This window comes from Marmota marmota, unplaced genomic scaffold, assembly GCF_001458135.2.
Source record: "Marmota marmota marmota unplaced genomic scaffold, marMar, whole genome shotgun sequence".
Taxonomy (NCBI): Eukaryota; Metazoa; Chordata; class Mammalia; order Rodentia; family Sciuridae; genus Marmota; species Marmota marmota.
In genome coordinates this window covers 43,187,183-43,214,214 of record NW_025999932.1, presented here as the reverse complement: position 1 = coordinate 43,214,214, position 27,032 = coordinate 43,187,183, and the positions used below count along the sequence as shown (strand labels likewise).

The 27,032-nt window shown below is 39.1% G+C and overlaps 1 protein-coding gene across 7 annotated transcripts in view; it reads right to left on the bottom strand.

Moving 5' to 3' along the window:
* Enox1 (ecto-NOX disulfide-thiol exchanger 1) overlaps positions 1-27,032 on the bottom strand; it is a 443,331-nt gene that overhangs the window by 16,978 nt on the left and 399,321 nt on the right. For all 7 annotated transcript variants that reach the window (XM_048800957.1, XM_048800956.1, XM_048800959.1 and 4 more), the window contains 2 exons: positions 19,496-19,598; positions 11,261-11,346 (listed from right to left, as the gene is read on the bottom strand). In XM_048800957.1, the coding sequence (XP_048656914.1) occupies positions 11,261-11,346; positions 19,496-19,598 (189 nt within the window). The remainder of the gene's footprint in view (positions 1-11,260; positions 11,347-19,495; positions 19,599-27,032) is intronic.

Genomic DNA, 27,032 nt, shown 5'->3' with positions numbered 1-27,032 from the left:
GGGGGGGGGGGACAAAAAAACCCAAATGCAGTTGGAACCATTGTATCCTGGCAGGGAACCTATCCCTAGCCTGGGAACCTATGGTGTCTGGTGTAATGTGAGAGAAACAGGCGTGGAGTAGAATATACCTAGGAGGACTAGAGTTGGAAGGGCAAGGGGAGACTTTGTATCTGGTGGCTCACTTGGCCAGCTGAAGCAGTCCAGTAGTTAGAGTGGGAGGGGTGAATATACTCAGAAATTATACAGAAGGTAAAGTTCTGGAGCAAAAGTGAGTGCAGGATTAGCCCTCATACCCCATGACTGGATTTCTTGGGAGGCATCTGAAAACCAAACCCATGTTGCAGATCAACTTAGTCTCTCCAAAGAAGGCACATTTCAACTTAGCCCCAAAAGACCTGAGGTCCAAATAGACTCAACACCACCTCCCCTTTACAGAATGCACTGCAGAAGCAGTACCCTGGAGTGCACAGATCCTGTAGGAAGAGTCAAAACACAAACTGACTGTATGTCTTAACTCATCCCATCTCATACTGGCAAAAAGGGAAACTGAGTCTCATATCAAATAGCTACAATCTTAGGCTAGTCCAACTGGTAACTCAGAGAGCCACACAAGAACAGGAAGTGGTTAACATCCTTCTGCCCTGCACAAGAATAATTGGTAAGAAAGACTATTGGACACTGACCACCCATTCCAGTCAAATATTTTGACCACTTCAGTGCAGAAGGTCCCTTCAATCTACACCAAGATATTGGATTTTTCTCTCTCTACTTATTCCTTTATGTGTGTGAATTCTGGATGTCCTAAATCTTTCAGGGATATATAATATATATATAATTTGTTGTTTATTTTCTATTATAGTCAGCATTTTAAAATGTAATCTTTTTTTCTAGCATTACTTGTGAGGGTTTGAGTTCATTGGATATCTTAGTATTGGTTTTGTATTCACACATTTATTTTTCTTATTTCTTTTTCAACCTTATCTTCTCTTGCTATTGGCCTAATTCTATTGTTCATTCTCCCCCGTCCCAATACTGTACTTCTATTTCTTCCCCTCCTTCTGTATATCCATCACCTGCTATTGCTCTTCTGCATTCTCTGTTTACTTTCTGAAATTGTAAAGTTCTTTCTAATTTCCTAACATATTTTCTTTTCCCCAAATTAACTATATTTTTACCATAGTTCAGAACTAAATGGTTTATAATAACCCTTGCCCCCACTATTAATGCTAATACAATCAATGCTGCTGTGGATGATATAGCTGACATTTGCTATTTACTTTAAAGCCAAAGCTAGTTCATGGTTATTGTTTTCACTGCTGACAAATGCTGAACCCACCATTCCTATTTATTGGCAGCAATTACTGTTGAAGACATCATAGTAGGATCTGGATATTTACTTTAGCACTGTTTGTTTTTTGCACCAGTTGTTATTATTGGTTAGTTATTCTGCGAGGTACTAAGAACCTCCAGAGACACTAAAAGTTCACAGGTTAGAGATTCTGCTGTAGAACTAATATTCCCTCACATTTCTTCTGTTCAAGGAATAAGATAAAAATCCTCAAAACATCAACAAGGATTCAATGAGAAATAACTAGAAAGAGAACTTAGGTCCCACCCCTTGGCATCTACTCATTCATCAAAAACAAAGAGAAACCCCAGAACAAATAACATAACTACACACAAAAGGACATGCACAAGAAAAGAAGAAGAGAAATCCACTTCAATTGATGCACAAGACAAGACCTCTAAAAACATGAAAAAATAGGCAAACAAATCTCCACCCCAAATCCAAAATTCCCCAATAAAGGAATCCACTGTTCGTGAGATAGATGAAAACTCAAAGATTATAAAAAACTTGATTATCAAAGTGTTCAAGGAATTAAAAGAGCAATTACAGGAGATGAAAGACCACTTTAATAAATATAAATAACAGGTAAAAATAAAACCAGGCAGAAATCCTAGAAATGAAAGGCAAGATCAATCAAATTACAAACTCACTAGAAGGTATCAATAACAGATTAGATGGTGTAGAAAATAGAATCTCAGCCCTTGAAGACAGGTTATATTATCTTGAATACACACAAGGCAGTAAAGGGAAAAATTATAGAACATGACCAGAATATACAAGAACTCCAGGACAACATTAAAACACCAAACCTGAGAATCACTGGGATAGAAGACAACATGGAGATACAAACTAAAGAGATAAGGAACATTTTCAATGACATATTTACAGAAAACTTCTCCCATATCAGAAATGAAATAGACATCCACATATAGAATACTTACAGGACCCCCAATAGACCCAGTCAAATGAAAAGCTCACCAGGACATACCATTATAAAAATGCCTTACATAGAAAACAAGGAAAGAATATTAAAAGCCACAAGAGAGAAATATCAGGTCGCATTTAGAGGCAAGCCAATAAGGGCCGCCTCTGATTTCTCTGCCTAGATGCTAAAATCAATGTATAATATGAACACTCTACTGTATATCTAAAAAGATAATATGTGAATGGCAAATAAACAAGTGACCAATGTTCAAACTCATTAGCCATCAGATGCAAAATAAATAATTAAGCCCCTCACACCTATTATTGTTTACCTGTAGCAACACTTACCCTTCTTGAGCTAACTTACTTTAGTAAAGAGAAAAACACTGATGGCTTTAGTGATATGCTTTACTATTAGATAGTAGTGAAAGTAAAAACACCAAAACCAAAACCAAACAACCTTCAGAATAAATCTAACCAGGAAGTAAAAGACCTCTACAATGAAAACTATAGCTAGATGAAGTGGTATGCTTCTGTAATCCTAGTAGCTAGTAAGGCTCAGGAGGATCACAAGTTCAAAGCCAACCTCAGCAACTCTGCAAGGCCCTAAGTAACTGAGCAAGAACCTGTCTCAAAATAAAAAGGTTTGGGGATGTGGCTCAGTGGTTAAGTGCCCCTGGGGGTCACTTCTTGGTACCAAAACAAAAACTACAGAACATTGAAGAAGAACTCAGAAGATGGAAAGACCTTCTATGTTCATAGATAGACAGAATTTATGTTAAAATGGCCATACTACCAAAAGCAATATATAGATTCAATGCAATCCCCATCAAAATATCAATGACATTCTTCACAGAACTAGAAAAAGCAGTCCTAAAATCCATTTGGAAGAGTAGAAGACCCAGAGTAGCCAAAGCAATCCTAAGCCAAAAAAGCAATGCTGGAGCATCATGATACCTGACTTCAAATTATACTAAAGAGCTATAGTAACAAAAACTGCATGGTGATTTTCTAGGAAAGAATGCTGGACAATTAAGGCAGGATTTGAAGATCCTGGGAAGTGGAAAGCTGTGTCAATTTTGTGTTTCTAGAGGTTCCCTTTAGTACAGAAATGCAAATGGTTTACCCTGTGGTGGGAGAGGCACACATGCCAAGAGCACCTAAGCTGCTCTCCAAATAGTGGTGCCAAGCCAGAGGGAGGGTCTCCCCCCATCCTCTGGCGTCTGTGGCTCTATTTTACAGAGCCAAATTTTCCACTCTATGGCCCTTGGGAAGAGGCTGTAGGTACACTGGAGGTCAGCTAGACACACTTGGAGAATGAAGTCAGAACTACCTAAAGAACACCCAAACTGAGGAACAGCAGAGGAACCTCCCTGCCTTGGCGGGAAGGCAGGAAGTTCAACTGCCAATGCTCTGCTTCAGGGCAATGACCAGTAAGGGGTGGGCTTGCTCCGCTCTGGGACTGACATGAGAGGTTCCACGCTGCAACCGGAAACTGGTCAAAAGAGTTTTTCTGCTCTGAAGAGCTACCTGCCTGTGTCCATGCACAAGTTTTGACTCAACCAAGATTCAGGAAGCCACTGCCCCTGGCGCTTGTCCTGTCTCTCTGAATGAATTGGTTTCTGTCACATGATTATGATATGAAGGAGTTGAATGAAAGAGTTAAATAGGTAGTTTAGAAAGGCCAAGAAGGGGGAAATATGCAAATATCATTATCAGAAGCAGGAATAATATTTAAGTGGAAAATGGCCCATTACTGGGCTACATGGTTTTAGAGAGCAATGTACAATTTACATGTCCAGAATAATTTAAATGAATCCCTACCTTTCCTTCCATTCTTAATCATTCCCATACCCATATGTGGCCTTTGGGGAAATTGTAATAAAAATAGCTATATTACAGTTCTGGGCTGAGCCTGCTTTCCTTATTCTCATCCTCACTAGGTGAGCAGAATCTAAATGTTATCTTACAAAAATTGTGGCAATTATGATGCTGTCAGGTCTCAAGGAAACTGTATTGTTCAATTTGAAATTTTTATAAGGCTATTTTGTTAATCAGCAAACTCCCTGTGTTGTAGTATGTGGCACCATCCACTGCCTTAATACAACACTAACCCAACTCTATGGGAGCCGGGACATGCAGTTCATTCTGATTAACCAGAGGCAGGGGCACCTGGATGCCACACGGAGACCTCAGCATCCACAGGCTGCCAGCAGCTCCAGGATTATGAGACTTTTGGCAGTTGATGCGGATACAGGGCTCTGGTGAATACTTAGAGGGCAAACCTCTCATTATTTTGCTTTCTGCTTAAAGCCCCAAGGATATGAAATTCCAGTCTACAGTAATAATTTGCTCTCTGGATTAAAAAGTCTAAAAATCCTCTCAGCCTCACTAGGATAGAAAGTATACATGGTCCAATCCCTGGCACCCAGCAGTCTTAGAGCCAGTTTTCAAAAACATTTTTTTTTTTTTAAACTCAGACCACAAGGAAAAAACCTGACAATATTACTAGGCATTTTAGTGGGGAGAGTAGGGATGCAGGGGGTAGAAGGGGTGATACTGGGAGAGATCCTGTGTGTTTCTTTTGTGAAGGAAATACTTCTTCATCATCTTATAAAAAGGAAGTACCAGTCTGCCATGAGATGGAATTCTCTTGACTGAACTCTTCTGGAAGGGCTTATCATCTAGTGGTCAGGGACCATGCATGTGAATTCTCTTCTCTTAGAGACTAATGAGGGAGACAACAACAAAAATCATCTGAGTTCTGTGTGGTGGTAAGAACAGAATAAGAGCTTCCACTCCCCAGGTGATTTTGCGTGTGCAGATCATCAGCTTGCCATGGGAACAGAGAAGTCCACGGTCCTGGTTCTTAAATAACCAGTGGATTCTGCAGCTGTCTCAGTTTTCACTGAGACAACTGCTTCTCTGCAAGCCTTCCCACTCAGGGATTTCAGAAAAGGGAGGAAAGCCCCGCTAACACTGCCAGGGCAGGAACCATTTCTTGAGGGCTTGTTCCATGCCAACATTTTGGTGCAACCTGTGTTTTATTTAATTCTCCAGGCAAAGGGACTGTGGTATTAAGGAAGAATGATACTAGTGATGGAAAACAAACAAAAAGCAACAATGGACCCTTCCTCCCAAGCTATAGAGTGACAAAGGATCATTGCTTAGCATAGCATATCCTGTTCATTTCATTTAATTTAAATATGAGCATTTTGTTACCTCCCTATTTATTTGAAGGGAGCCCACAGAGAAAACAATAATATAACTCCAAACTTCAAGAATGTTATGACATCAACTCCTAGCTCTCATTGATAAGGGACAGGTTTCTGAATCTGGGCAGCTCTAGGGGTCAGAACCCTCACATATTCCCATTTCTGGGACCCCACAAATGCTCGACTGAACAGGCTCTATGATACCTGCTTTCCAGACCAACTTGACCCAGCAGAGCAACTCTGACCCAAACAAGTTGGGTGCCTTGCACTGCAGGGATCAGGTGTTGCCACATGGAGGGGAGCCAAGTGCACAACCTCCAGGACTGGGAGGTCAGGGAGCTTGCATTCTGAATCGAGGGACAGCCAGTTCCAAATGGATCTGTGGTAGCAAGAGAACAGGGCAGGTGCCCTGGGATTCCTGCCACCACTCCCCATGTGCCATGTTCAGGCATTGGTTCCTAACAGTGTGTGGGAGGTATCCGGGAACACCAAGGTTCCCCTGGTACCCCATCTACAGGGCATGCTGAGGTGGCCTTGGATAACATGGACGGCTTGCTCGTTACAGTCCACAGTCAGTGGAGGTCTGGAGAGGAACTTTGAGAGGCTTTGGCTAAGTCCTGGCTCCTGCTTCCTCCTACTACAGTTGAAAGAGTGAGGAGGAGATGACATAAGTCCAGTCATGCTCTGTCTGTAGGCATACACAGCAAGGGGTACTAAGGTCCCCCTCCTGCGTGGGCACTCCTACAGTAGCAGCTGAAGGAATACACAATTCCTGCTGCCACCCCAGGTACACTGTTCCCACTGCAGGCCACTGCTGTACCTTGTTTAATCTCCCACAGTTGTCAGGACTGGGTGTGAGTACCACAGAGGGGATGCTGCAGTTCCTGCCAACTCCCATCCCCATGCAGTGTCTAGGCCCATACTACTGGTCAGAGGACAAATGCTTCAGGCCCCTCATCCCTACTCGTGACAGTATCAGAGGCCCTTGCTAGAAACAGATATAGCACTAACAGCACCTGAGGAAACCTCCATCACCAAATAGGCCACTACTCCCCTTCAGGTAGAGCACAAAGGGATAAGCCACACCCACTGCGGTCTGCACTACACCTGCCTGAGTGTTGTGGCCAGACTCACTAAGAAGCTACAGGAAGACTACACTGGAGTGCCTAGCTAGAATCAAAGCCAACTGCATAGCAAATGGACACCCCAAGACACATCTTCAGGAGAAAGCTTCTTACCAAGAAAGCCACCCATGAAAGTGGTAGTGAGGGGCTGGGGCTATAGCTCAGTGGTAGAGCACTTGTCTCATCCGCGTGAGGCTCTGGGCTCCATCCTCAGCACCACATAAAAAATAAATACATAAGAAGGTATTGTGTCCATTTACAACTAAATAAGTACTTTTTAAAAAGTGGTAGTAATACCTGATTTACTAGGATGCACAAATCCCAAAGTAGGAACATGAGAAATATGAAAAAACAAGTAATATGACACCTCAAAAAGTCCCTAACTCTCTAGCAACAAATTCCAAAGAAACTGAAGTAGATGAAATGCCTGATAAAAAATCCAAAAGAATGATTATAAAAAAGTGCATGATCCAAGAGAATATAGATAAAAGTTAAATGAATTTAGGAAGACGGTGGATGCTTATGTTCCACCTAAAATTGAACTTCGGGAACATAAAAACTTAAATAGAGTAATAAGATTACTGAGCAAGTAATTTGATTAAATAGTTAATAAAACGTCTCCCCAGGGGCTAACAATGTGTGGGAGGTATCCGGGAATAACCACTGTTATTCAGGGGCTGGTGTTGTGACTCAGTGGTAGAGCGCTTGCCTTGCACGTGTGAAGCACTGGGTTCAATTCTCAGTACCACATAAAAATAAAGGTATTGTGTCCATCTACAAACTTAAAAAAAAAAATTAAGTCTTCCCAAAGAAAAGATGACCTGAGGGATTCACTGCTGAGTTTTACCAATCTTTTAAAAGAACCTCAGTTCTTCTCAATCCACAAAATTGGAAGGGAGAGGACCCTTCCAGACTTCTTCACTGAGGTCAGCATTAGCCTATTACCAAAATGTGATAAGGACAAAATAATGATAATCAACAACAAAAGAAAACTATATCCCTAAACACAGATGCAAATATCCTCAACAAAATACTAGCATATTGAAATCAAAAAGATCATATGCCATGATCAAGCTGGTTTCATTCCAGGGATGCAAGGATGGTTCAACATATGCAGATCAATAAACATAAATCATCACATTAATAGAATGATGGAAAATCATATGAATCATCTCAATAGATCAGTAAAAGAACTCAATGAAATTTAATACCCCTTCATGATAAATGCCCTGAATAAGTTAGGTTCAGGATAATATTTCCTTGCTATAATAAGGGCTATGTAACAAACCTATAGCCAACATCATAATGGGGGAAAAACTAGAAGCATTTCCTCTAAAATCGGGTTCCAGACAAGGGTATTTGCTCCAACCACTGTTATTCAATATAGTACTTGAAAATTTTAGCATCGACAATTAGGCAAGAGAAAGAAAAAGCATAGAAACGGGGAGGGAATAAAATTATCCTTGTTTGCAGATGATATGAATCTGCACATAGAAAAATATAGTTTTCACTAAGACTATTAAAAGTGATAAATGAATTCAGTGAAGTAGTAGAGTACAAAAATCAACACACAAAAATCAGTAGCTTTTGTATATACCAATATCAAATTTACTGAGGAAATCATGAAAGCAATCCCATTCACAATAGCCTCAAAAATTGAAATAAAATAAAAATACCTAAGAATAAACTTAACCAAGGAGGTGAAAGATCTCTATGATGAAGATTTAAAAATATTGGAAGAAAACAACAACAACAACAAATATGGCACGACCTCTTATGTTCAAGGGTTAGAAGATTTAATATTGCTAAAATGTCCATATCACCCAAAATAATACATACATTCAAGTCAATCCCCAACAAAATACCAATGACATTCTTCACAGAACTAGGAAAAATACTAAAATTCATATGAAAGCACAAAGGACCTTGCAATATTGAGCAAAAAGAACAAAGCTAGAGATCACAATACCCAGTTTTAAGACATATTATAGACCCATAGTAATAAAAACAGCATGGTATTGGCATTAAAAACAGACATACACCAAATGGAACAGGATGGAGTTCCCAGAAATAAATCCATACATCTACAGCCAACTGATTCCAACAAAGGTGCCAAATACATATGTTAAGAGAAAGGACAGCCTCTTCAACAAATGGTGCTGGGATAACCAGATATCCACATGCAAAAGACTGAAACTTGGCCCTTATCTCTCACCCTGTACAAAAATCAACTCAAAATGGACCAAAGACCTAAGTGTAAGACCTGCAGTTCTGAAACAACTACAAGAAAACACAGTCGAAATATTTCAAGGCATTGATACAAGAAATTATTTTCTGTGATTCCAAAAGCACAGGAAATAAAACCAGAAACTAACAAATGAGGTTACATCAAATTAAAAGCTTCTGCACAGCAAAAGAAACAATCAACAGAGTGAAGAGAACCCACAGAATGGGAGAAAATATTCATCAGCTACATCTGACTGAGGGTTAATATCCAGATATAAAGAACCCAGAAAACTTAGTAAAAGAATAAGTAACCCAATTATAAAAAAAAAAAGGCAGAAGATCTGATCTGAACTGACACTTCTTAAAGAAGATTGCAAATAAACATATGGAAAAGTGTTTAACATCTTTGTCAGAAATGCAAATCAAAACTATACTTTACCACAGTTAGATTGCTATTATTAAAAAAAAAACAAACAAAGTGAAGCAAAAAATAACAAATGCTGGTGAGTATGTGGAGAAAAAAGGAGCTTTTGTATACTGTTGTTAGATTAGTACAAGTTACTACGGAAAACTAAAAATAGAACTTCCATATGATTCAGCTATTCATCTCCTGTTTATATATACAAAGGAAATATGTCAGTATACAAAAGAGATATCTGCATACCTGTGTTTATTGTGGCCATATTCACAATAGAAAAGATTGGAATCACAGTAGATGGGGTAGAGAGAAGATGGGAGGGGAGGGGGATAGTAGAGAATAGGAAAGGCAGCAGAACACATCAGACACTAGTATGGCAATATGTAAAACAGTGGATGTGTAACCGAGGTGATTCTGCAATCTGTATACGGGGTAAAAATGGGAGTTCATAACCCACTTGAATCAAATGTATGAAATATGATATGTCAAGAATTATGTAATGTTTTGAACAACCAATAATAAAAATTAAAAAAAAGAAAAAAAAAAGATTGGAATCAGCCTAGGCACCTGTCAACAGACAAAGAGATTAAATACACACACACTGGTCTATTATTCAACAATAAAGAAGGATGAAATCCTTCTTCATTTGCAGCTAAATAGATGGAAATGGAAGATAATATGTGAAGTGAAATAAGCCAGGCATAGAAAGACAACTACTGCATGTTCCCTCTCACATATGGAAGCTACAAATGTCAACCTGAAAGTAGATCAGTGATTTACTGGGTTTTGGCAGGGGTGAGGGTGGTTGCATATGGTCAATCCATGCTGTATGCATGTGTGGAAATATCACCCCAAACCCCATTGCTATGTACAATTACAATGTGTTAATAAAACTTTTTAAAAAGTATTTTATAATCCCCTCTCTCACCCTGTTTTGGTTTATCATAAAAAGTCATGAACCTCTATGACTGAAAAAATACTTGTAGTTCCAGATGATCTTTCTCAAAAGGGAAGTATCAGATTCTTTGAAAGGCCAAGCAGTTCTCTGATCATGTATTATTACAGTCATTTGAGTCAAATAAGAACATAGGTAGTAATTTATCATGCTAACCCCTAAACAGTTAGAATGACTTACATGTGTTCATGCAGGTCTACACCGATGCAGGCTATGGACCTCGTCATACCAGTTCCATGTATTTTGCTGGGCCCAATTTGGAGAAGCCTTTAATTATTTCCGCTTTCCTTCGAGCAGAAAGTTGATTTTCTACTCTGCATCCCCATCCTGGGCTCCCCAGGCAGCCCTGGTTAAGGACCCCACTTTATTTCAATAGTGGCCCCTCTCATCGATCACTTGAATTCAATACATAAATTGAGCTCTTTTTGTCCCTTCTCTTTTAGCACACAAACACTGCAGTGGACTAGGAATGTAGCTAATTTGCGTGTGAGAAAAGCTGTGCTTCAGAGAAATGGGGGTGATGTCTGACTCTGGATGTGACCCCTGAGAGGAACAGCTGAGAATACCTTTGCAGTAATTTTTTCTACTTAGAGAATAATGCTCAAAAACAGCCATTAATACAATGTTCTTGAGAGTCATGTCAGATCTTTGTTATCTGAGATGATTTTTCCTCTATTGTGTGAAGTCCCTAGCTCAGATCCCGAGAATATGGCCTGAGTATGCTGCCCCTTTAGGCACCCTCACTTGATTTCTTCCCTTGTTATGGGAACTTTCAGGCCAACCTGTCATTTTAAATCTCTCATTAGCTTTGCAAAGAAATTTGACATTTGCTGACAGTCATTGTCATGTTAGATAACTGCTTTTGCTTTCTTTCTACAAAGATTAAAACAAGTGAGAAGAAGACAACTCTCTGCCAAAACCCGAAAGGAAGCGCCGAGGAGCCTCTGTGGGCTCTTCTGTCTGGATGCAGCTCACGCAGACTCCACCTGCAGCTAGCAATCAACACGCTAAATTTCAGCAATGAAAGTTCAATTGAGAAAAATCATTTACCTTGGAGTCCAGCTGCTGCATGTATGACCAAAGATATTCTATATTGGCTCCAAAAGGATGGACGTGAAGAAATGTTGATATGATGCCTGAATAAAAAAACAAAAACAAAAAACAAAAACATTGAAAAGTACTTAGAGGCAAGTGAATGTCTCAGTTAAATAATGTCATCTATCCTCAATGACTTTTGTCAGGTTGAGTTATGGTCTTGCTATTTCTAAGAGAAGTCAACAAGCATACAATAACAGCACGTTCTGGAGATGGTACAGTGATGTGGGGGCAAACAAAATACTCGGTCCCCTAGAATGACAGTAGTTAGCAAAGCTAGACTCTGAGATGACATTTAGATGAATAAAGGTATTTCTAAACAAAGACTCCTGGAAGCAGTTCAACTACCAATTTTATGCTTGATTTACCAATACAAAATTATAGTTATTGGAAGGATAAAATTATCTCTTTTCTTTCTCTCAGTAGATTTTGCAGTGTGAAAATGGCTAATGTGGTTGTGTCCAAAATCACACTGTCTCAAGTTTTCCTGATAATTACAGTTCTGATTATGAAAAATGCATAATCCATATTTTCCAAACTGCCATCAGAAGAAGTACAATTCTTACTTTAACATTTGCTGTTTCCCTCTGGTTGTTGCTGTTGTTGAAAAGAAGCCAGCTTGCTTTCCCTTCCTCTGCTGTAATTTACAAGATCATTTTATAAGGTCTGGGAATGGATGCTTTGGCTGGAGTTTGAATATAAATCAGAAGGTCTTTCCATCGTGAAAACCAACTGTTAGCGTAATACTGACAAACGAACAGCTGGATGTTGGTGTCAGGGCTGAAGCAGAAAGTATTACCCACCCATTCTCCCTGTTCCTGTGTTCCCAAATCAAAACAGTGGAGTCGACTCCATAGACTGTATTCTGCTTTTTGTTAAGAAGTGCTTACACTGACTTCTGAAGGGAGGGGGTACCAGGAATTGAACCCAGGGGTGCTTAACCACTGAGCCACATCCTAGCACCCCTACCTTTTTTTTTAGTTATAGGTGGACACAATACCTTTATTTTATTTTTATGTGGTGCTGAGGATCGAACCCTGTTCCTCACACATGCCAGGCAAGTGCTCTACCACTGGGGGCCCAGCCCTTTTTTAAGAAAATTATTTTTGAGTAAGGGTCTAAGTTGCTCAGGGCCTCGCTAAGTTGCTGAGGCTGGCTTTGAATCAGGGATCCTCCTGCCTCAGCCTCCTGGCTGCTGGGATTGCAGGTATGTGCTATCGTGCCCAGCTTACACTGATATTTTTAAAAATTAAATTAGTCATACATGATAATAGGATGCATTTTGACACATCATACACAAATGGAGTACAACTTCTCATTCTGACATTTTTACACTGATGTTTTTAAGTGCTCTTTTAAGCAGGTTTCAAGATGAATTAAGTCTCTTGCTCTGTTTATTGTGAATCTTGATGCTTGGGAGCCAGAAGTCAAAGGGAAGATTGTCACTTCTGTAGCATGCACTCAGAGAGAGCACCAGGCAAGCCTGTCATTCTTATGTGAGGCCATCCTATATTTGCAGGTGCCCTTGGGCTGATCTGGGATAGGGCTGCATGGCCCCCTGTTTGTGTGCTGCTTGAGATGGTCTGGGGTGAGTGTCCACTTTTAAAGAAAAGTTCCCAGATTATCTTCAGGACGAGGAAGATAGAACAAAGGGTCTAGACTGATCCTCTGAAGACTGCATCTATAGGTTTGTGAATGAGGAAGGTAGAAACAATTACATATCTCTGTGAAATTAAAGATATCAATTTTCAGAGACTGGCCTGAATTATAAAGAACTACCATTTTATTCTGAGGGGGTGTTATTTCTTCTCTCTCTCTCTCTTTTTTTTTTTTTTTGCTAAAATGTCTTTTAATGAAATAATGTTGATAGTAGATGGTAATGATGGTAGTTTTAATATTTTTAAATAGCATCCTGATGAATAAACAAAGCCTTTTTTCAGTTCCTTTGAACTATTTCCCTGAAATGGTGAAAGGATTGCTGTTACTCAAAAGGTAATGAAATGCCCCAAACCTTCTAACTGGAGACGTTTTTCAGTCCTCTGGAGTAACCTCAAGTTGTGGTAAGGGGAACATGAGGGATCGAGGATGGAGAGTTTAGCTAAGGTTGAACTGGAGGATTTGCAAAAGGATGGACTCAACAATTGTGCTGGCCATTTCCAGGGAGAAGTGGGAGGCTCCATAGGAAAGAATGAGTTTCCCAGCAGTGGAAAATACAATTGTAAGTGGTTAATTCAGAGGAGGGGAAAGAAAAGCAGGGGAAGTTGTCAGTTCTACTTGGCTTTTCTGAATATCTCAGAACCTTAAAAGCTACTTCAGAAAAATACACAAACCAGTTCTGTATAACCAGTGGCAAATCTCATTAGGAAAGCCCCCTTAAATAGTCTACATAAAAGCATTCCACCAAAACCATTCTAGTTTATTCTTATTTTTGAACTTCATTAGAATCAAGGGAGCAGCTTTAAATTAACCCAATAGTACAAGTTTTGTTGTTCTTCATTCACTTCCTTTAAACACTTGTTTAGCAGCAATGAGGTCCGAAGGTGCTAGGGGAATGGCACCGTGTAAGACAGAGTGCCTGCTGTCATGGAACTTTTATTCTAGGGGGAACAACACAGATGATAAAAAATAAAGGAAATATTTACCAGAGAGTGCTAAGTATAAGGAAGAAAACAAAACAATGTGAGATGGGAAGGAAACAACCAGAGAAAGCCTAGGGGTTAGTTAGGTATAGGGGACAGATAGTGCAAAGGCCCCCCTGAGGCCACAATGAGCAGGCTGGAACACTGAGCATTCAAATAGAGGTAGGTGGGGCGGATAAGGTAGGGCCTCTGTGCCAGAGTTAGGGGTCTGGTTTAAATTCTAAATGTAGCAGGGAACCAAAAGAGGGGCTCAAAACTAAGCCCTGAAGAAGTCTAAAAGTTTAAATTGAAGAAAACTCAGCAAAGAAATGTGGGAGGGTGTGATCAACAAGAAAGAATGGCCTCGAGATGAACAAGAGAAGAAAGCGTTTCCAGAAGACTCACATCTGAATTCAACCATGCAAAGTGCAGTTGACAGAGGTTATGGAGAGACTGGCAATATGAAATTCTCTGGTCACTTGGGCAAGAGTAGTTTTGGTGTGAGGATGCAAGCCAGATTGGAGTGACTGGAGAGGGAGGGGAAGGGAGGAAATGGAGACTGTGAGTCCAGACAATGCTTTGACGTGGAGCAGGGAAATGGGCTGTTGGTTGAAAAAGGTTATGGGGTCCAAATAGGTTTTCCCTCTCTTTTCTTTTAAAGGTCCAAGATAAGAGAGCTCATGAATGTATATGATGAGGCATGTGATCCTATGCTTGCATACAAGGTCACACGAAGGCTCCATGGACATGGAACTGCAGTGCCAGCAGGGAGGAAGTCCTGTGAAATCTGGATCTCCTGCTGAGCCACTAGGGGACAGTGGTCTGTGGACAGCTGAAGATCAACAAGGTGCTTGTGGACAGAGGCAAGCCTGAGAATGGTAGGAAACATGTGTGGTTTGGGCTGATGCTTCTTGGTGTCCTGGGATTTTAAAAAGCTTTAACTTTCTAAAAAGCAGCATGTTCTGCCTATTTGGTAAGTGCACAACCTGGTCTTGCATATTGGTTGGTTTTTGTTTCATTTTTATCTTTATTTTGTCCGTCTGTCTTACTTTTCAAACAAACCCCTCAGACCATGTTTGGGTCTTTCAGTGAATTGCTCCTTGTATCTGAAATGCCCTTGACAACCTCTTATCCATTCATCCTTTAAGAATAGACAGACCATCCTTTCTTTTGGAAAGGCATCTTGAACATATGCAGTTGCCCCTGTTTCTTATTTTAGTGCAAACCTCATTCATTGTAGTGAATTGCTTCCTTTCTCACTGTGAACCTCTTGAGGGAAGAGATCCTCTTACTACCAACAGTTAAAATGGGCATTGGCATGGCTGTAGGATGGACAGTACTTCTCCAAACATGGTTCCAGAAGTGCTGGCTTCAGTATCTCCATGGATGCTGTGGGGTGGGGAGATCCAAGTTTCTGCCTTTTCAATAAGCTGTATAGGGGATTCTTCTCCCCAATGAAGGCTGATAATTCTTATAGTAGGCTCTTGACAAATGTTTGCTGATTTACTGATATGGACATTTGTGCCTCAGAAATAAGATTTAGGTCAATGGCTCATTCTTTATGGTCAGTAGCTTTCCGAGAGGAACTCACTCTCCAGATTACTCTGCTCAGGCACAGCCTAAATATAGCCTCAATGCTAATGACTGAAAACACCACAAAAGTCACTGCTGAACATTCTGTAAATCTTCTCTCCACTTTCCATTCATCTAATACCTGAGTATCAGGGGAACATTCCAATTTTGACACGATTGCACATGTGTGCGACGGTGACAGTGATGAAAACGGTGGCGTGAGGGGGCCCTGAAGTGAAGAAGCACCTTGGTGATGCACAGTAAGGGTTCTGATCTGCATAGGAGTCAGGATGTACAGAAGTCTGTCTGATCATTAAGAATTTAAGAAGAGTTCTCAGAGGACCAAGGGAGGTTTTGAGGAAAAGCTACTTTGTAAACACTTTGAATTGCTGGAGGGTTTTGATTTTATCTGAAAGGGATTCAGTGATGAATGGCATTGACAGGATGCCAATCAGAGATGCTGGCATGGGAAATCTATTGGGCTATTATTCAAAAGCAAGAGAAGATAGGGATACAGACCAAGTATATTATCAACATCTCCTCAGAGCCATTAGCTTATCAATAAAACATCTGATCCATTCTCCTTAATAACAATTATGTAGGGGTTTCCAGTCAGCCACAGCTCCAAAACTTCAGTCCTAAATACAAAGTACTGACTCATTCTATCTCAAACAACCTCAGCATATGCCAGATCCAACATGTAGACCATATGTGAAATGAACAAGGAGTTCTGGCATAGACACCCGGTAGCGGCAAGCTAACTTAGTGTGAGGCTACAGCAGAGCTATGAAACATAAAATGCCACCCAGCAACGGCCCCAGAAAAATCTAATCCTTTATGGTCCAGTTATATGTTAACCTGTCTTCACAAGGATTGATTACAAAATAAATAGTCCCCAAATCACAATAATGAAGTGCTTTCTAAAGACCTATTTCTAGTTGAGTTGAAACTGAGTACCTGATCCCCATTAATTGTCACGAAGAAAGACTGGCACAATGGCTGAGCTCTCAGAAGCCTCAGGATCCAGATCTGCAAAGCTCCAAATGTTACCTATGAAATCCCACTGATCCTCTCATAAATATCAACTCATATCCCTTGAAATGAAGATTCCAATTTTAAAAAGTGCTCATGAGAATGTCTAGATAGGACATATGCTTTTACACAGATAAATCAGTGTCCCAAATAATCAAAAGTGACTGGGATTGCTTATTGTTTATGAAGTTTGAGCCTCAGTTCTATATTCTTAGTAGGTGAAATCCATTTGAAATCATTTATTGTTCACTCCCCTTTTCTTTCAGGCAATCAAGATTTGTACCAATATGCATTTCTTATATAACATTAATGTGTCCCAAGAGGGGATCAGGTCATGTGCATTTATGGCACATCATGTATACTATGGACACCCATCTGTGATGATGATTTTGCCAGTTACTATTTCCAAACTGAGGGAGATTTTCTGCTGTGCTCCTGGGATTCTAGACTGGCTCAGGGTGTCCTCTAAGCCTGTATCCTTGCTACATGTTTAATTATTCCAGCGGAATTGCAGAGTATTTTTAAACCCTCTGGTTGTACCCTAAGTCTGAGGACTCTGAGAATCATTCTACCTGCAAGAATCTTCAAAGTGGCACAGCCCCAGCACCAGGAACTTCCCTTTTCTCTCTTTCCTGGTCCACAGCAGTTTTGTCCCCACCACAGTCTATTATCTAGATTCCAAAAGCTGCAGGGAAGGTCTGAATGTTCCCAACATTCGGGTATCTACAAAGTAGGAATGGCCAAGCTAAATTAGCAAGATTAATGGCAGAGGGCAACTTCATCTTTTCACAGGATCTACTGCCATCCTTAGAAACATCTCAATTATAATTTTTTTTTAAAAAATAGGATTATTCTCTCTTTGATACTTCATCTTTTCACAGGATCTACTGCCATCCTTAGAAACATCTCAATTATATATATATTTTTAAAATAGGTGTTTGTGGATTTGAATAAGAAGTAGTATCTTTTTGTCAAACTAACTTGATGTAGAGTAAAATAAAATGTCAAGAAAGGTAGAGAGGAAATAGGAGTTTCCCCCTCTCCATTCTCTAAGTATAATTTAATCGAATGCTTAAGTCTCCTGACTCCCTTCTACCTCCATATTATCATGTACTGATTTAAGATGAATGAACTCCCTGGTTCTCTTCTGCTCAACCCTAAACTTCAAATGGTAATATAGAGAGTCTAGTTTAGGGGATCAACAGCCAAGGGGCAATGTCCTGGAAAATTTAGAGTCTATTGTGCATACTTTCTAATGAATACCTTGAATTACTAATATTTTTGTTTCTAATACACTTGAATTAACTAATTTCAATTTTTTCCTAGTACTAAAGACATTATTGAAGAATGTGTGTTATAAATGTAACCTATCTACTCTTGTTATTGTATAGTATATAAAACACTCTTTTGAGGGAAGTGATTTAGTGTGTGTGTGACAGATCCTAGTAACTATGTAGAAGATTTTAACAGGAAGAAAATAAATAGTCCTGTTCTCACTTTTTTTTTAAACCTTCCAGTGGTCAGAATTATTCACACTTATGCAGAAGAAATTTTCTCTTTGTTTATCATTTTGTGCTCTGTTAATATCCTAAAAAAGCATTATAGGTAAAATCACATTTTTGTCACACTGAGTGAAAGAGAAACAACTGTCAGAGTTGGACACATTTTCCAATAGGAGAAAAATCCAGTTACCAACTACACTTGGGTTCATTTGGGGTTCCTGAGACTGACAGCACATCAGCATGTCTTCTGAGACTTGCACATGGCATGTTATTACAGCTGTATATCATCAGAGAGAAAAAAAATAATTGGTTTTCCTTGGAGTATCTCTAAGTTGATGTCATATTCAATAACCCTGTAGTTGAAAAATCCATATATGATGGATGAAGTTTGGACTATCTTTTGAATTTAATTCCTCCTGTGCCAGCTTCTGCAGGCCTTGGTATACCTGTCATCTTGAGGTAAGAGCATATGCAGTATTTAACTGCATCCAAGCACTACTTCTGCCAGATAACGAACTCCAGGAGAACAATTTTTCTCACATGTACAACAGTCTCATTCTTCACTGTTAATGGTGCCATGGAGGAGCCATTGAACTTGGAGAACCTGGGGTAGGTGCCAAGATGCAGCTTGAATAGAGGCTGTGAATCACAGGGTGAGACAATGCTTCCTTTCATCTGGGTTTGAGGGCTTCAGGGGCATACAGGCTACTAAGGCACATTATAACACATTTCCACCAAGACCTCCTCCTGCAAGAGTCCGTACTGCTTCTGTATCCATCGATGATGGCTCTCAAAAGTTACCATCTAGAGCTTTGTCTGGTCCAGACAAAGAAAAAGCCAACCTAGAAGTAGTTTGTGGGGCAACTGTGTGTTTTAGGTGAACAGCAAATTTCTTTATCTTCCTTGGTGGCCAGCGTCTTTTGTTCATCTGCGTAAATGGATCCACAATTGGACAAGGAATTCTGGATTAGAAGGCCCTGGATTAGCCTAGCACTGAGAGAGTCTGGATGTACCTGTTTCATGTGTTTTATGGGCATGGCTCTGGGGCTCCCCTCAGGACATGGCCACTGCTGAGGGGTGCGAGGTTAATCTTCTGGGTTCAAAGCCTAGACATCTGACTTGGTTTGGAACTTTTGGATTAGAACCAACCTGGCCTCCAGGTGGAAGTACAAAGTCCAAATTCACATTTGTGACATGTGAGGTGTAAATTAATCTGTTTACTTGAACTTGGTTTCATGTCTGACAACCAACTAATACATATGGTTACAGAAGAGCAAAACCTCCATTAGTTTGTATGCCACTAATGTGAAATGTATGTAATATATTCTTGATGAGATTAATCTCACCTCTGACCAAAAGGCAAAGTTGTTTAAATTGCTAACAAACTGGAGTTGAATTAATAAAATATTATTTAAGCTAATTACCCAAGACTTAAGAGAATAGATGAAGAAAAAGAATTTCCTTACCTATTAGAAGAGCTTCTTTCTCTGATTTTAAGCCTTGGCTTCTTTTCTCAATATTGTTCTCTCGATCTTGGTTGACTAATGCAACTGTCAACACATTGATTTCCTATAAAGTTAAAAAACAAAAGCCATATATATGTTTATGTAGATTCTATAAATTTCAATAAAAATCACCAGATATCTTAAGCTCTATAAAAGAGGTCATCACTTCCATTTATAAGTGAATATCAAATCTTATAAATAATTGATTTGTCCAATAGTAGAAAAGTAATTCTAAAAACCTAGGCTCCTAACTTCTTCAAGCAAACCAAGAAACTCTGCGCAAGTAGAAAATTTGGCACAAATTATCTTAGATTTTTGTCCATGTTTTAATTAAATTCTGTTCACTAGAGCTGTATTTGACTGTAGCTAATTTAACAGGTTTTATTTAAAAATGAAAAAATTTTCTAGGAAAGCCTATAGCACACTGATTTATAATGCTATACTAGTATCTTGAGTGAGTATGTAGGGAAAAAGAACCTATTGGAGAGCAAGCAATTGTTGGTAGGAATATTTAAATTGAGTAAGTATGAATCCTGATACACAACTGGAAAAGGTAGATAAAGCAAAAGCTGGGAAATTCTTTTCTTTGGGAGCTAAAATTGAAAAACTGTACAATAAACCAATAACACATGAAATATTGATGCTGGACTAGTTTTAGTTCTTTATAACTTGAAGACAGAGATCAAGATCTAACTCATATATTCCCAGTCTTGATATTAAGACCCAAAAGAGAATGATTTAATAGGAATTTAATGATCTGCACGTGTGGGATAATAGAATCATTAGGGAAGATGTTCACTAAAAGATTGTTTTACACAGATCGAAGATAACTAAATATATGTTTCCTATACAAAGTTATGCTACAGAGTAGTACCAGGGAAATAAAGGAAACACTATATTTCCAGGAGAGTAACTGAGGGAGGATTCTGGAAATCAGCAAGGAAATAATGGGAACCTTAAAACCTGGAGATTTAGAAAAGCAATCAAGAGAAAAGAACAAGACAATCTGCAACTTCAACCCCAAGTCATGTCTGGGGAGTAGTGTGTAGGGGATGCAATGACTCCACTATGCCAGGAGAAGGTAAGTGACAAAGTACCAGCAAAACCCACAAGAGCAGCATATGGGAGGTCCTAATTGCAAGAGAAGTCCACAGTCCTTATAGGCTTAAATACAGCTTGGGAACTGGCTGGTCTAAGAACAACTTCTCTGCTCAAAACAATAAACTCACATTGGGCCTTCCCCAACCCCCAGAGCACAGGCTGTTACAACAGATGCCACTTCTAGATGCCTTAGGGGATGGCAGCTGGCTCCCTGAGCTGATGGCAGCCTTGGGCCTGTGTGTGCCTCACAGAGCAGAGAGACAGCTTCCTCAGCATCTTGCACCTCCAGGACCAGCAGCTGCCAGAGCCAGAAGCTCAAGTTCCAGTGGCACTTGTTCCATAGAGATGAGGGAAGGTCTCCTTAACAGTCTGCAGCCTTCAGATTGCAGCTGCTGGTATGAAAGTCCCCATATCACCTGTGTCTGTCTGTGGGGATCTGGGGAAGGTTCCAGCTACAGTCCCAGAATCATGGCCCAAACCCAAGCACCACCCATGCTTGCTCCGAACCTGGGAAAGGTTAAATTCACATTCTTCAGCTCCAGAAATGTAACCACCAGTGCCCTAAATCTTGTACTACCTGCAGGGATTAGGAAAGGTCTTATCTTCAGCCCACAGCCTTGGAACTGCAATTGCTAGTACAAAATTCCTCAGCATCAACCATGCTCATCTCTGGAAAACAAGGACATTCCCATCATGTCCTGAAGTTCCAGGACCATCATTACCAATGCCACAAGTCTTGTCCCATTAACACTTGACCTGCATGAGCTAGGGACATTCCTATCCACATCCTACATCTCCAGACCATAGGTACCCAAATGCCAAGCCCTGACACTTCTTGTGTTTGGACTAGAGATGTCCCCTCTGCCTTCTTCACCTCTAGTTTCATGGGTAACAATACCACAAGCCCAAATGCCACCTGTGTATTCTCTAGGAGACCTAGAGAAGGTCTTATCCACAGCCTGGAGTCCTGGAACCATACCTGCTGTTGCCCTAGCATCACCTGTGTTTGTCTCTTGACAAACTTCAGAAGGTCCCATCTGGGTCCTGCAGTTCTAAAAAGTGGTTACCAGCACTTCGAGGCCCAGAGGTACCCACAATAAATTCATAAAACCTAAGGAAGGTTCCCTTTACGTCCCAACCTTGAGTCCATTGTTCCCAGTGCCAACAGCCCCATCATCATCTGTTTTCATTTCGGGGGGATTTGGGGGAAGGTTCTATTCCATCTGGCGGCTCCGGAATTAAAGCTGCTGGTGCCACAGGCCCTGGATCTCACATTCATCCTGAGGAATCTGGAGAAAGTCTCCTTCACATCCTATGGTTCAGGGAGATGGCTGCTGACACCCTTGGTGTAACCTATGCTTGCCTGTGGGACCTGGGGATGATCCTCTCAACATTCCACACCACCAACGCTGCAACAGCTGCCATTGCCATTGATGCCCCAGTGGCATCACTGCTCGACTCTATGGGGTCTGAGGATTTACATTTTTAAAAGTCTATGTCTAGTGCAAAGTTGTACAACTTTCGTGCTCTGCTGCAGTCCAGACAACTGAGGCACTGATGTTGTCGACATTAATCACAATCAAAGAAACTGTACTTTTGAACTCACGTATAATCAAAGCAAAAGTAGCTACATGGTTGACATTATACATCCCATCTAAATGAAAAAAACATTCTCCTACAAAAGCTATTACATAAAATTGGAAGAGGTGAATAGTTCACTAGATGTGCAACGTCAACATTAGGGACGTTCAAACAGATGAACAAAAGATACCTCCAAAGGAATGCATTAGTTCCCCAGAAATCCCATTTTTGAGGAAAAATTATAAATTTCTGAAAAAAATTCAAAATAATGACCCTAAAGACACCGAGTGAGATGCAAGAGAATATAGACGGACAATGCATAGGAATGAGAAAAAAAATTTCAGGATATGAATAAGAAATTCACCAAAGAGAGACCATAAAAAGTATAAGAAATCTTGAAGATAAAAATATCAATACATAAAATAAAAAATACAATTGAGAGAGTCTATACTAGACTAGAATAAGCAGAAGAGTGAATTTTTGAACTTAAGTTCAGGTCTTTTTTAACTCATTTAGACAAAAAAAAATTAAAAAGGATGAAGTAAGCATGTGAGACTTTATGGGACCCTATTAAACAATTTTTCACATCATGGGAATTTCAGGAGAAGAAAAGGAGAAAGGAATTGAAAACCTATTTCACAAAATAATGATTGAAAATTTCACAAATATTCAAAGAGGTATGGACATCCGATATAAGTTTGGAGGACTCCCAGATAGATTAAACCCCAAACGACTTTCACCAAAGCACATTTTAGTCAAAAGTATAGGATAAAGTGAAAATCCTAAAAAGAGCAAGATAAAAGCATCATGTCAGAGGCTGGGGTTGTGACTCAGTGATGGAGTGCTTGCCTTGCATGTGCAAAGCACTGGGTTCGATTCCCAGCTCCGCATAAAAAAACTAAACAAAATAAGAAGGTAGTTTGTCCATCTATAACTAAAAATATTTTTTAAAAAGCATCACATCTTTTGGGAATGCCTGTTAGACTTACAGCAGAAACCCTAAAGCCAGAAGAGAATTGAATGATATAGTCCAAGTCCTAAAAGAGAAAACCATGCCAACCAAGAATACTATATATACTCAGTAAACTATCTTTCAGAAATGATCAAGTGGGATTTATTACACTGATGCAAGAATGGTCCAGCATATGCAAATTGATAAATAGAAAGTAACATATCAAAGAAATGAATTCAACAAAACCATATGAACATCTTAACAGAAGTAGAAAAAGCATTTGATAAAATTCAACATCTCTTAATAATAAAAACTCTCAAGAAATTAGATTCAGAAGGAACATATTGCAAAAAAGTACAGGCTATATATGAATAACCCACAGCTAGTATCATCCTGAATGGGGAAAAGCTGAAAACATCTTTCCTCAAAAGATCTGGAACAAGACAAGGATATTCATGTTCAATATTCTTTTAATATAGCAATTGAGAAATCACTAAAGAGAAAGAAAGAGCATCTAGATTGGCAAGGAAGAAGTAAATCATGCATGTTTGCAAATGATATGGTTTTATATACAGACAAATCTATGCATCAAAAAGCTGTTAGAACTAATAAACTAATTCAGTAGAGTTGTAGAATACAAAATCAGCATAAAAAAGTAACATTTTTATATATCAATAATGAACTTCCTGAAAAAGTAATCAAGAAAATAATCCCATATACAAAAGCAAAGAAAAAAAGGAAAGAAAATTAGGACTACATTTAACGAAGTGAAAGATCTCTACAATAAAATTTATGAAAAAAAAAACACTGATGAAAAACTTAAAGAAGATAAAAATGGCAAGATACCGTGTGTTCATGGGTTAGTAGAATTAGTGTTGCTAAAATGACCATACTAGCTAAAATAATCTATAGGTTCAATGAAATTCTCATGAAAAAGACCAATGATTTTCTTCTTAGAGATAGAATAAACAATCCTAAAATTCATGTTACTACAGAAGATCCAGAATAGTCTAAGTGATCTTGAGCAAGAAAAAGAAAGAAAAAAATCCAAAACAAAACAAAATAACAAAAACAAAGCTGGAGGCATCATAATACCTGACTTCCAAACATACTACAGTTAATAGTAACCAAATGAACAAGGTACTAGCATGAATAGACACATGAACCAATGGAACAGAATAGAAAATACAGAAATTAATCCATGTTCACAAGCAAATTGATCCCCCCCCCCTTTTTTCTTTTGTGGTGCTAAAGATAGAACCTGTGGCTCATGCAAACTAAGAAAGGACTCCACCCCTGAGATGCATTGTTAGTCCCCAGCCAACTGATTTTTGACAAAGGTGTCAGGAACATACAGTGGAGGAAAAATAGTCTCTTCAGGAAATGGTATAAGCAAAACTGGATATACAGATGCAGAAAAATCAAGCCAGATCCCTTTTTCTCACTGTATATAAAAGAGAGCTAAGACCCAAATGAAAACCTGAAATTGAAATTGCTACACAGAAACATAAAGGAGACACTTCTAGACATTAGTGTGTGCAATAATTTTTTCAGATAGGATACCAAAGGCAGACGACAAAAGTTAAAAAAGACAGTTGGGATTATATCAAACTAAGAAGCTTCTGCATAGCAAATAATCAACAGAGTGAAGAGACAACTTCAATAATGGAATATTACTAAGCATTAAAAGAGAATAAAATCATGGCATTTGCAGGTAAATGGGTGGAGTTGGAGAATATGTTAGGTGAAGTAAGCCAATCCCCCCAAACCAGAGGCTGAATATTCTCTCTGATATGTGGATGATGATCCATAAGGGATTGAGGGGAGCATGGGAGGAATTAAGGAACTTTAGGTAGGGCAAAGGGGAGGGAGGGGAAGGGAGGGGGCATGGGGTAGGAAAGATGCTGGACTTAGATGGACATCGTTACCCTAAGTACATATATGAAGACACGAATGGTGTGACTCTACTTTGTGAACAACCTGAGACATGAAAAATTGTGCTCTATTTATGTACTATAAATTGAAATACATTCTGCTGCCATGTATGATAAATTACAGTAAATAAATAAATTTTAAAAAAGAATTGAGTAAAATATTTTCAAACTATTCGTTTGACAAGAGATTAATATCCAGAATATATAAGGAGCTCAAAAAGTTGAATATGCACCAAAAACAAACCACTTAAAAATAGACCTCAGATATGAATTGGTGTTTCTCAGAGGAAGACTTACAAATGGCAACCAGTATATGAAAAAATGTGCAAACTCACTTAACATCAGGAAAATGCAAATCAAAACCACAATGAGTATCATCTTACCCCAGTTAGAATTGGTAATTATCAAAAATACAAAAAATAACTATAAAAATATATAAAAATAATATACATGGTTGGTGGTGATGTAAATCAGTGAAGCTATTATGGAAAACAGCATGAAATGTTCCTTTAAAAACTAACAACAAAACTACCACATAACCTAGCGATTCCACTCCTGGGTAGATCACCAAAAAAGATAAAATCCTTGTACCAAATAGATACATGCACTCCCATGTTTACTGCAGCACTCTCCACAATAGATAAAACATAGAAGCAACCTAGTTGCCCATCTGCACACTGGAATGTTATTCAGATGCTAAAAAGAGAAATATTGTCATTTACAGCAAGATGCACAGAATTGTATGTTACTATGTTAAATGAAATAAGAAAGACAAAGACAAACATTATGTGTTCTCGATAATTTGTAGAAATTTAAAAATAATCCCATAGAATGAAGTGGGTTAGTGGTCACTAGAGCCTGGAAGTAGAAGATGGGTGTGTGGAAACAAGTTAGATAAGGGATACCAAAAAATTCACAACACACAAAAATGATAACACTTGAAGAGATGGAAGAGTTTCTTACCCTGGTTTGATTATTACACAGTGTCTCCATGTATATAATTACCATAATATTCATAATAAATATGTACAGATATAATGTCTCAATTTAAAAAAAATAGTTCGTTGGGGCTGGGGATGTGGCTAAAGCGGTGGCGCGCTCGCCTGGCATGTGCAGGGCGCTGGGTTCAATCCTCAGCACCACATTAAAAAAAAATAAATAAAAACAAATAAATAAATAAATAAAATAAAGATGTTGTGTCCACTGAAAACTAAAAAATAAATATTAAAAAAAAATTCTCTCTCTCTCTCTCTCTCTCTTAAAAAAATGGTTCTCAAAGAAAGGCTAGCACATTGAGCAAGAGTTAGAAGATCTTTGTATCAAATGGTGAGAAATCTGCTGGGAGGAGATAGTCATTAGATAGCGCTAGATGGACAAAGAGCTTGTATGGTCTGAACAAATGGTTGGTAGGTCTTCATAGAACCAGAACTGGGGACAAGATAGGTATTTAGCTAGTTAATAAAAATTAACCAAACTTGTCACATACAAGGATTAGAAATTGTTGGGAGTGTGCTGAGCATGCAAAGAATATAAACTACATCTGAAAGCATTCACAAAAAAAAATAAACTCAGCACATGCCCATCAAAATAGATCTGCGAGCTTAATTTAACATATGAGTTACTACTCTGTAAATCAAGAGTGATTAGAAATTGCTGGGAAAAAAAAAGACCTCTGAGAAATTGTGGTTTGTAATATTTGGTGAGCAGTTAAGAGGGTCCTTTTAAGGCCACACTTACCTACTGACGACTGAGTGATCAAGACTGAGTAAGAGGTGAAGATGGGTGAGGTAAAGAATTGAAGGAATCACAGAGATGTGATGACATATCAGAGGGAGGATCTTGGTTGACTAGAATGTGTCAACTGAGACTGATGTTAGGGGTCAGAAAGAGAAATGGTCTAAGGCAAGCCTTGAGCCACCTGTACATAAAA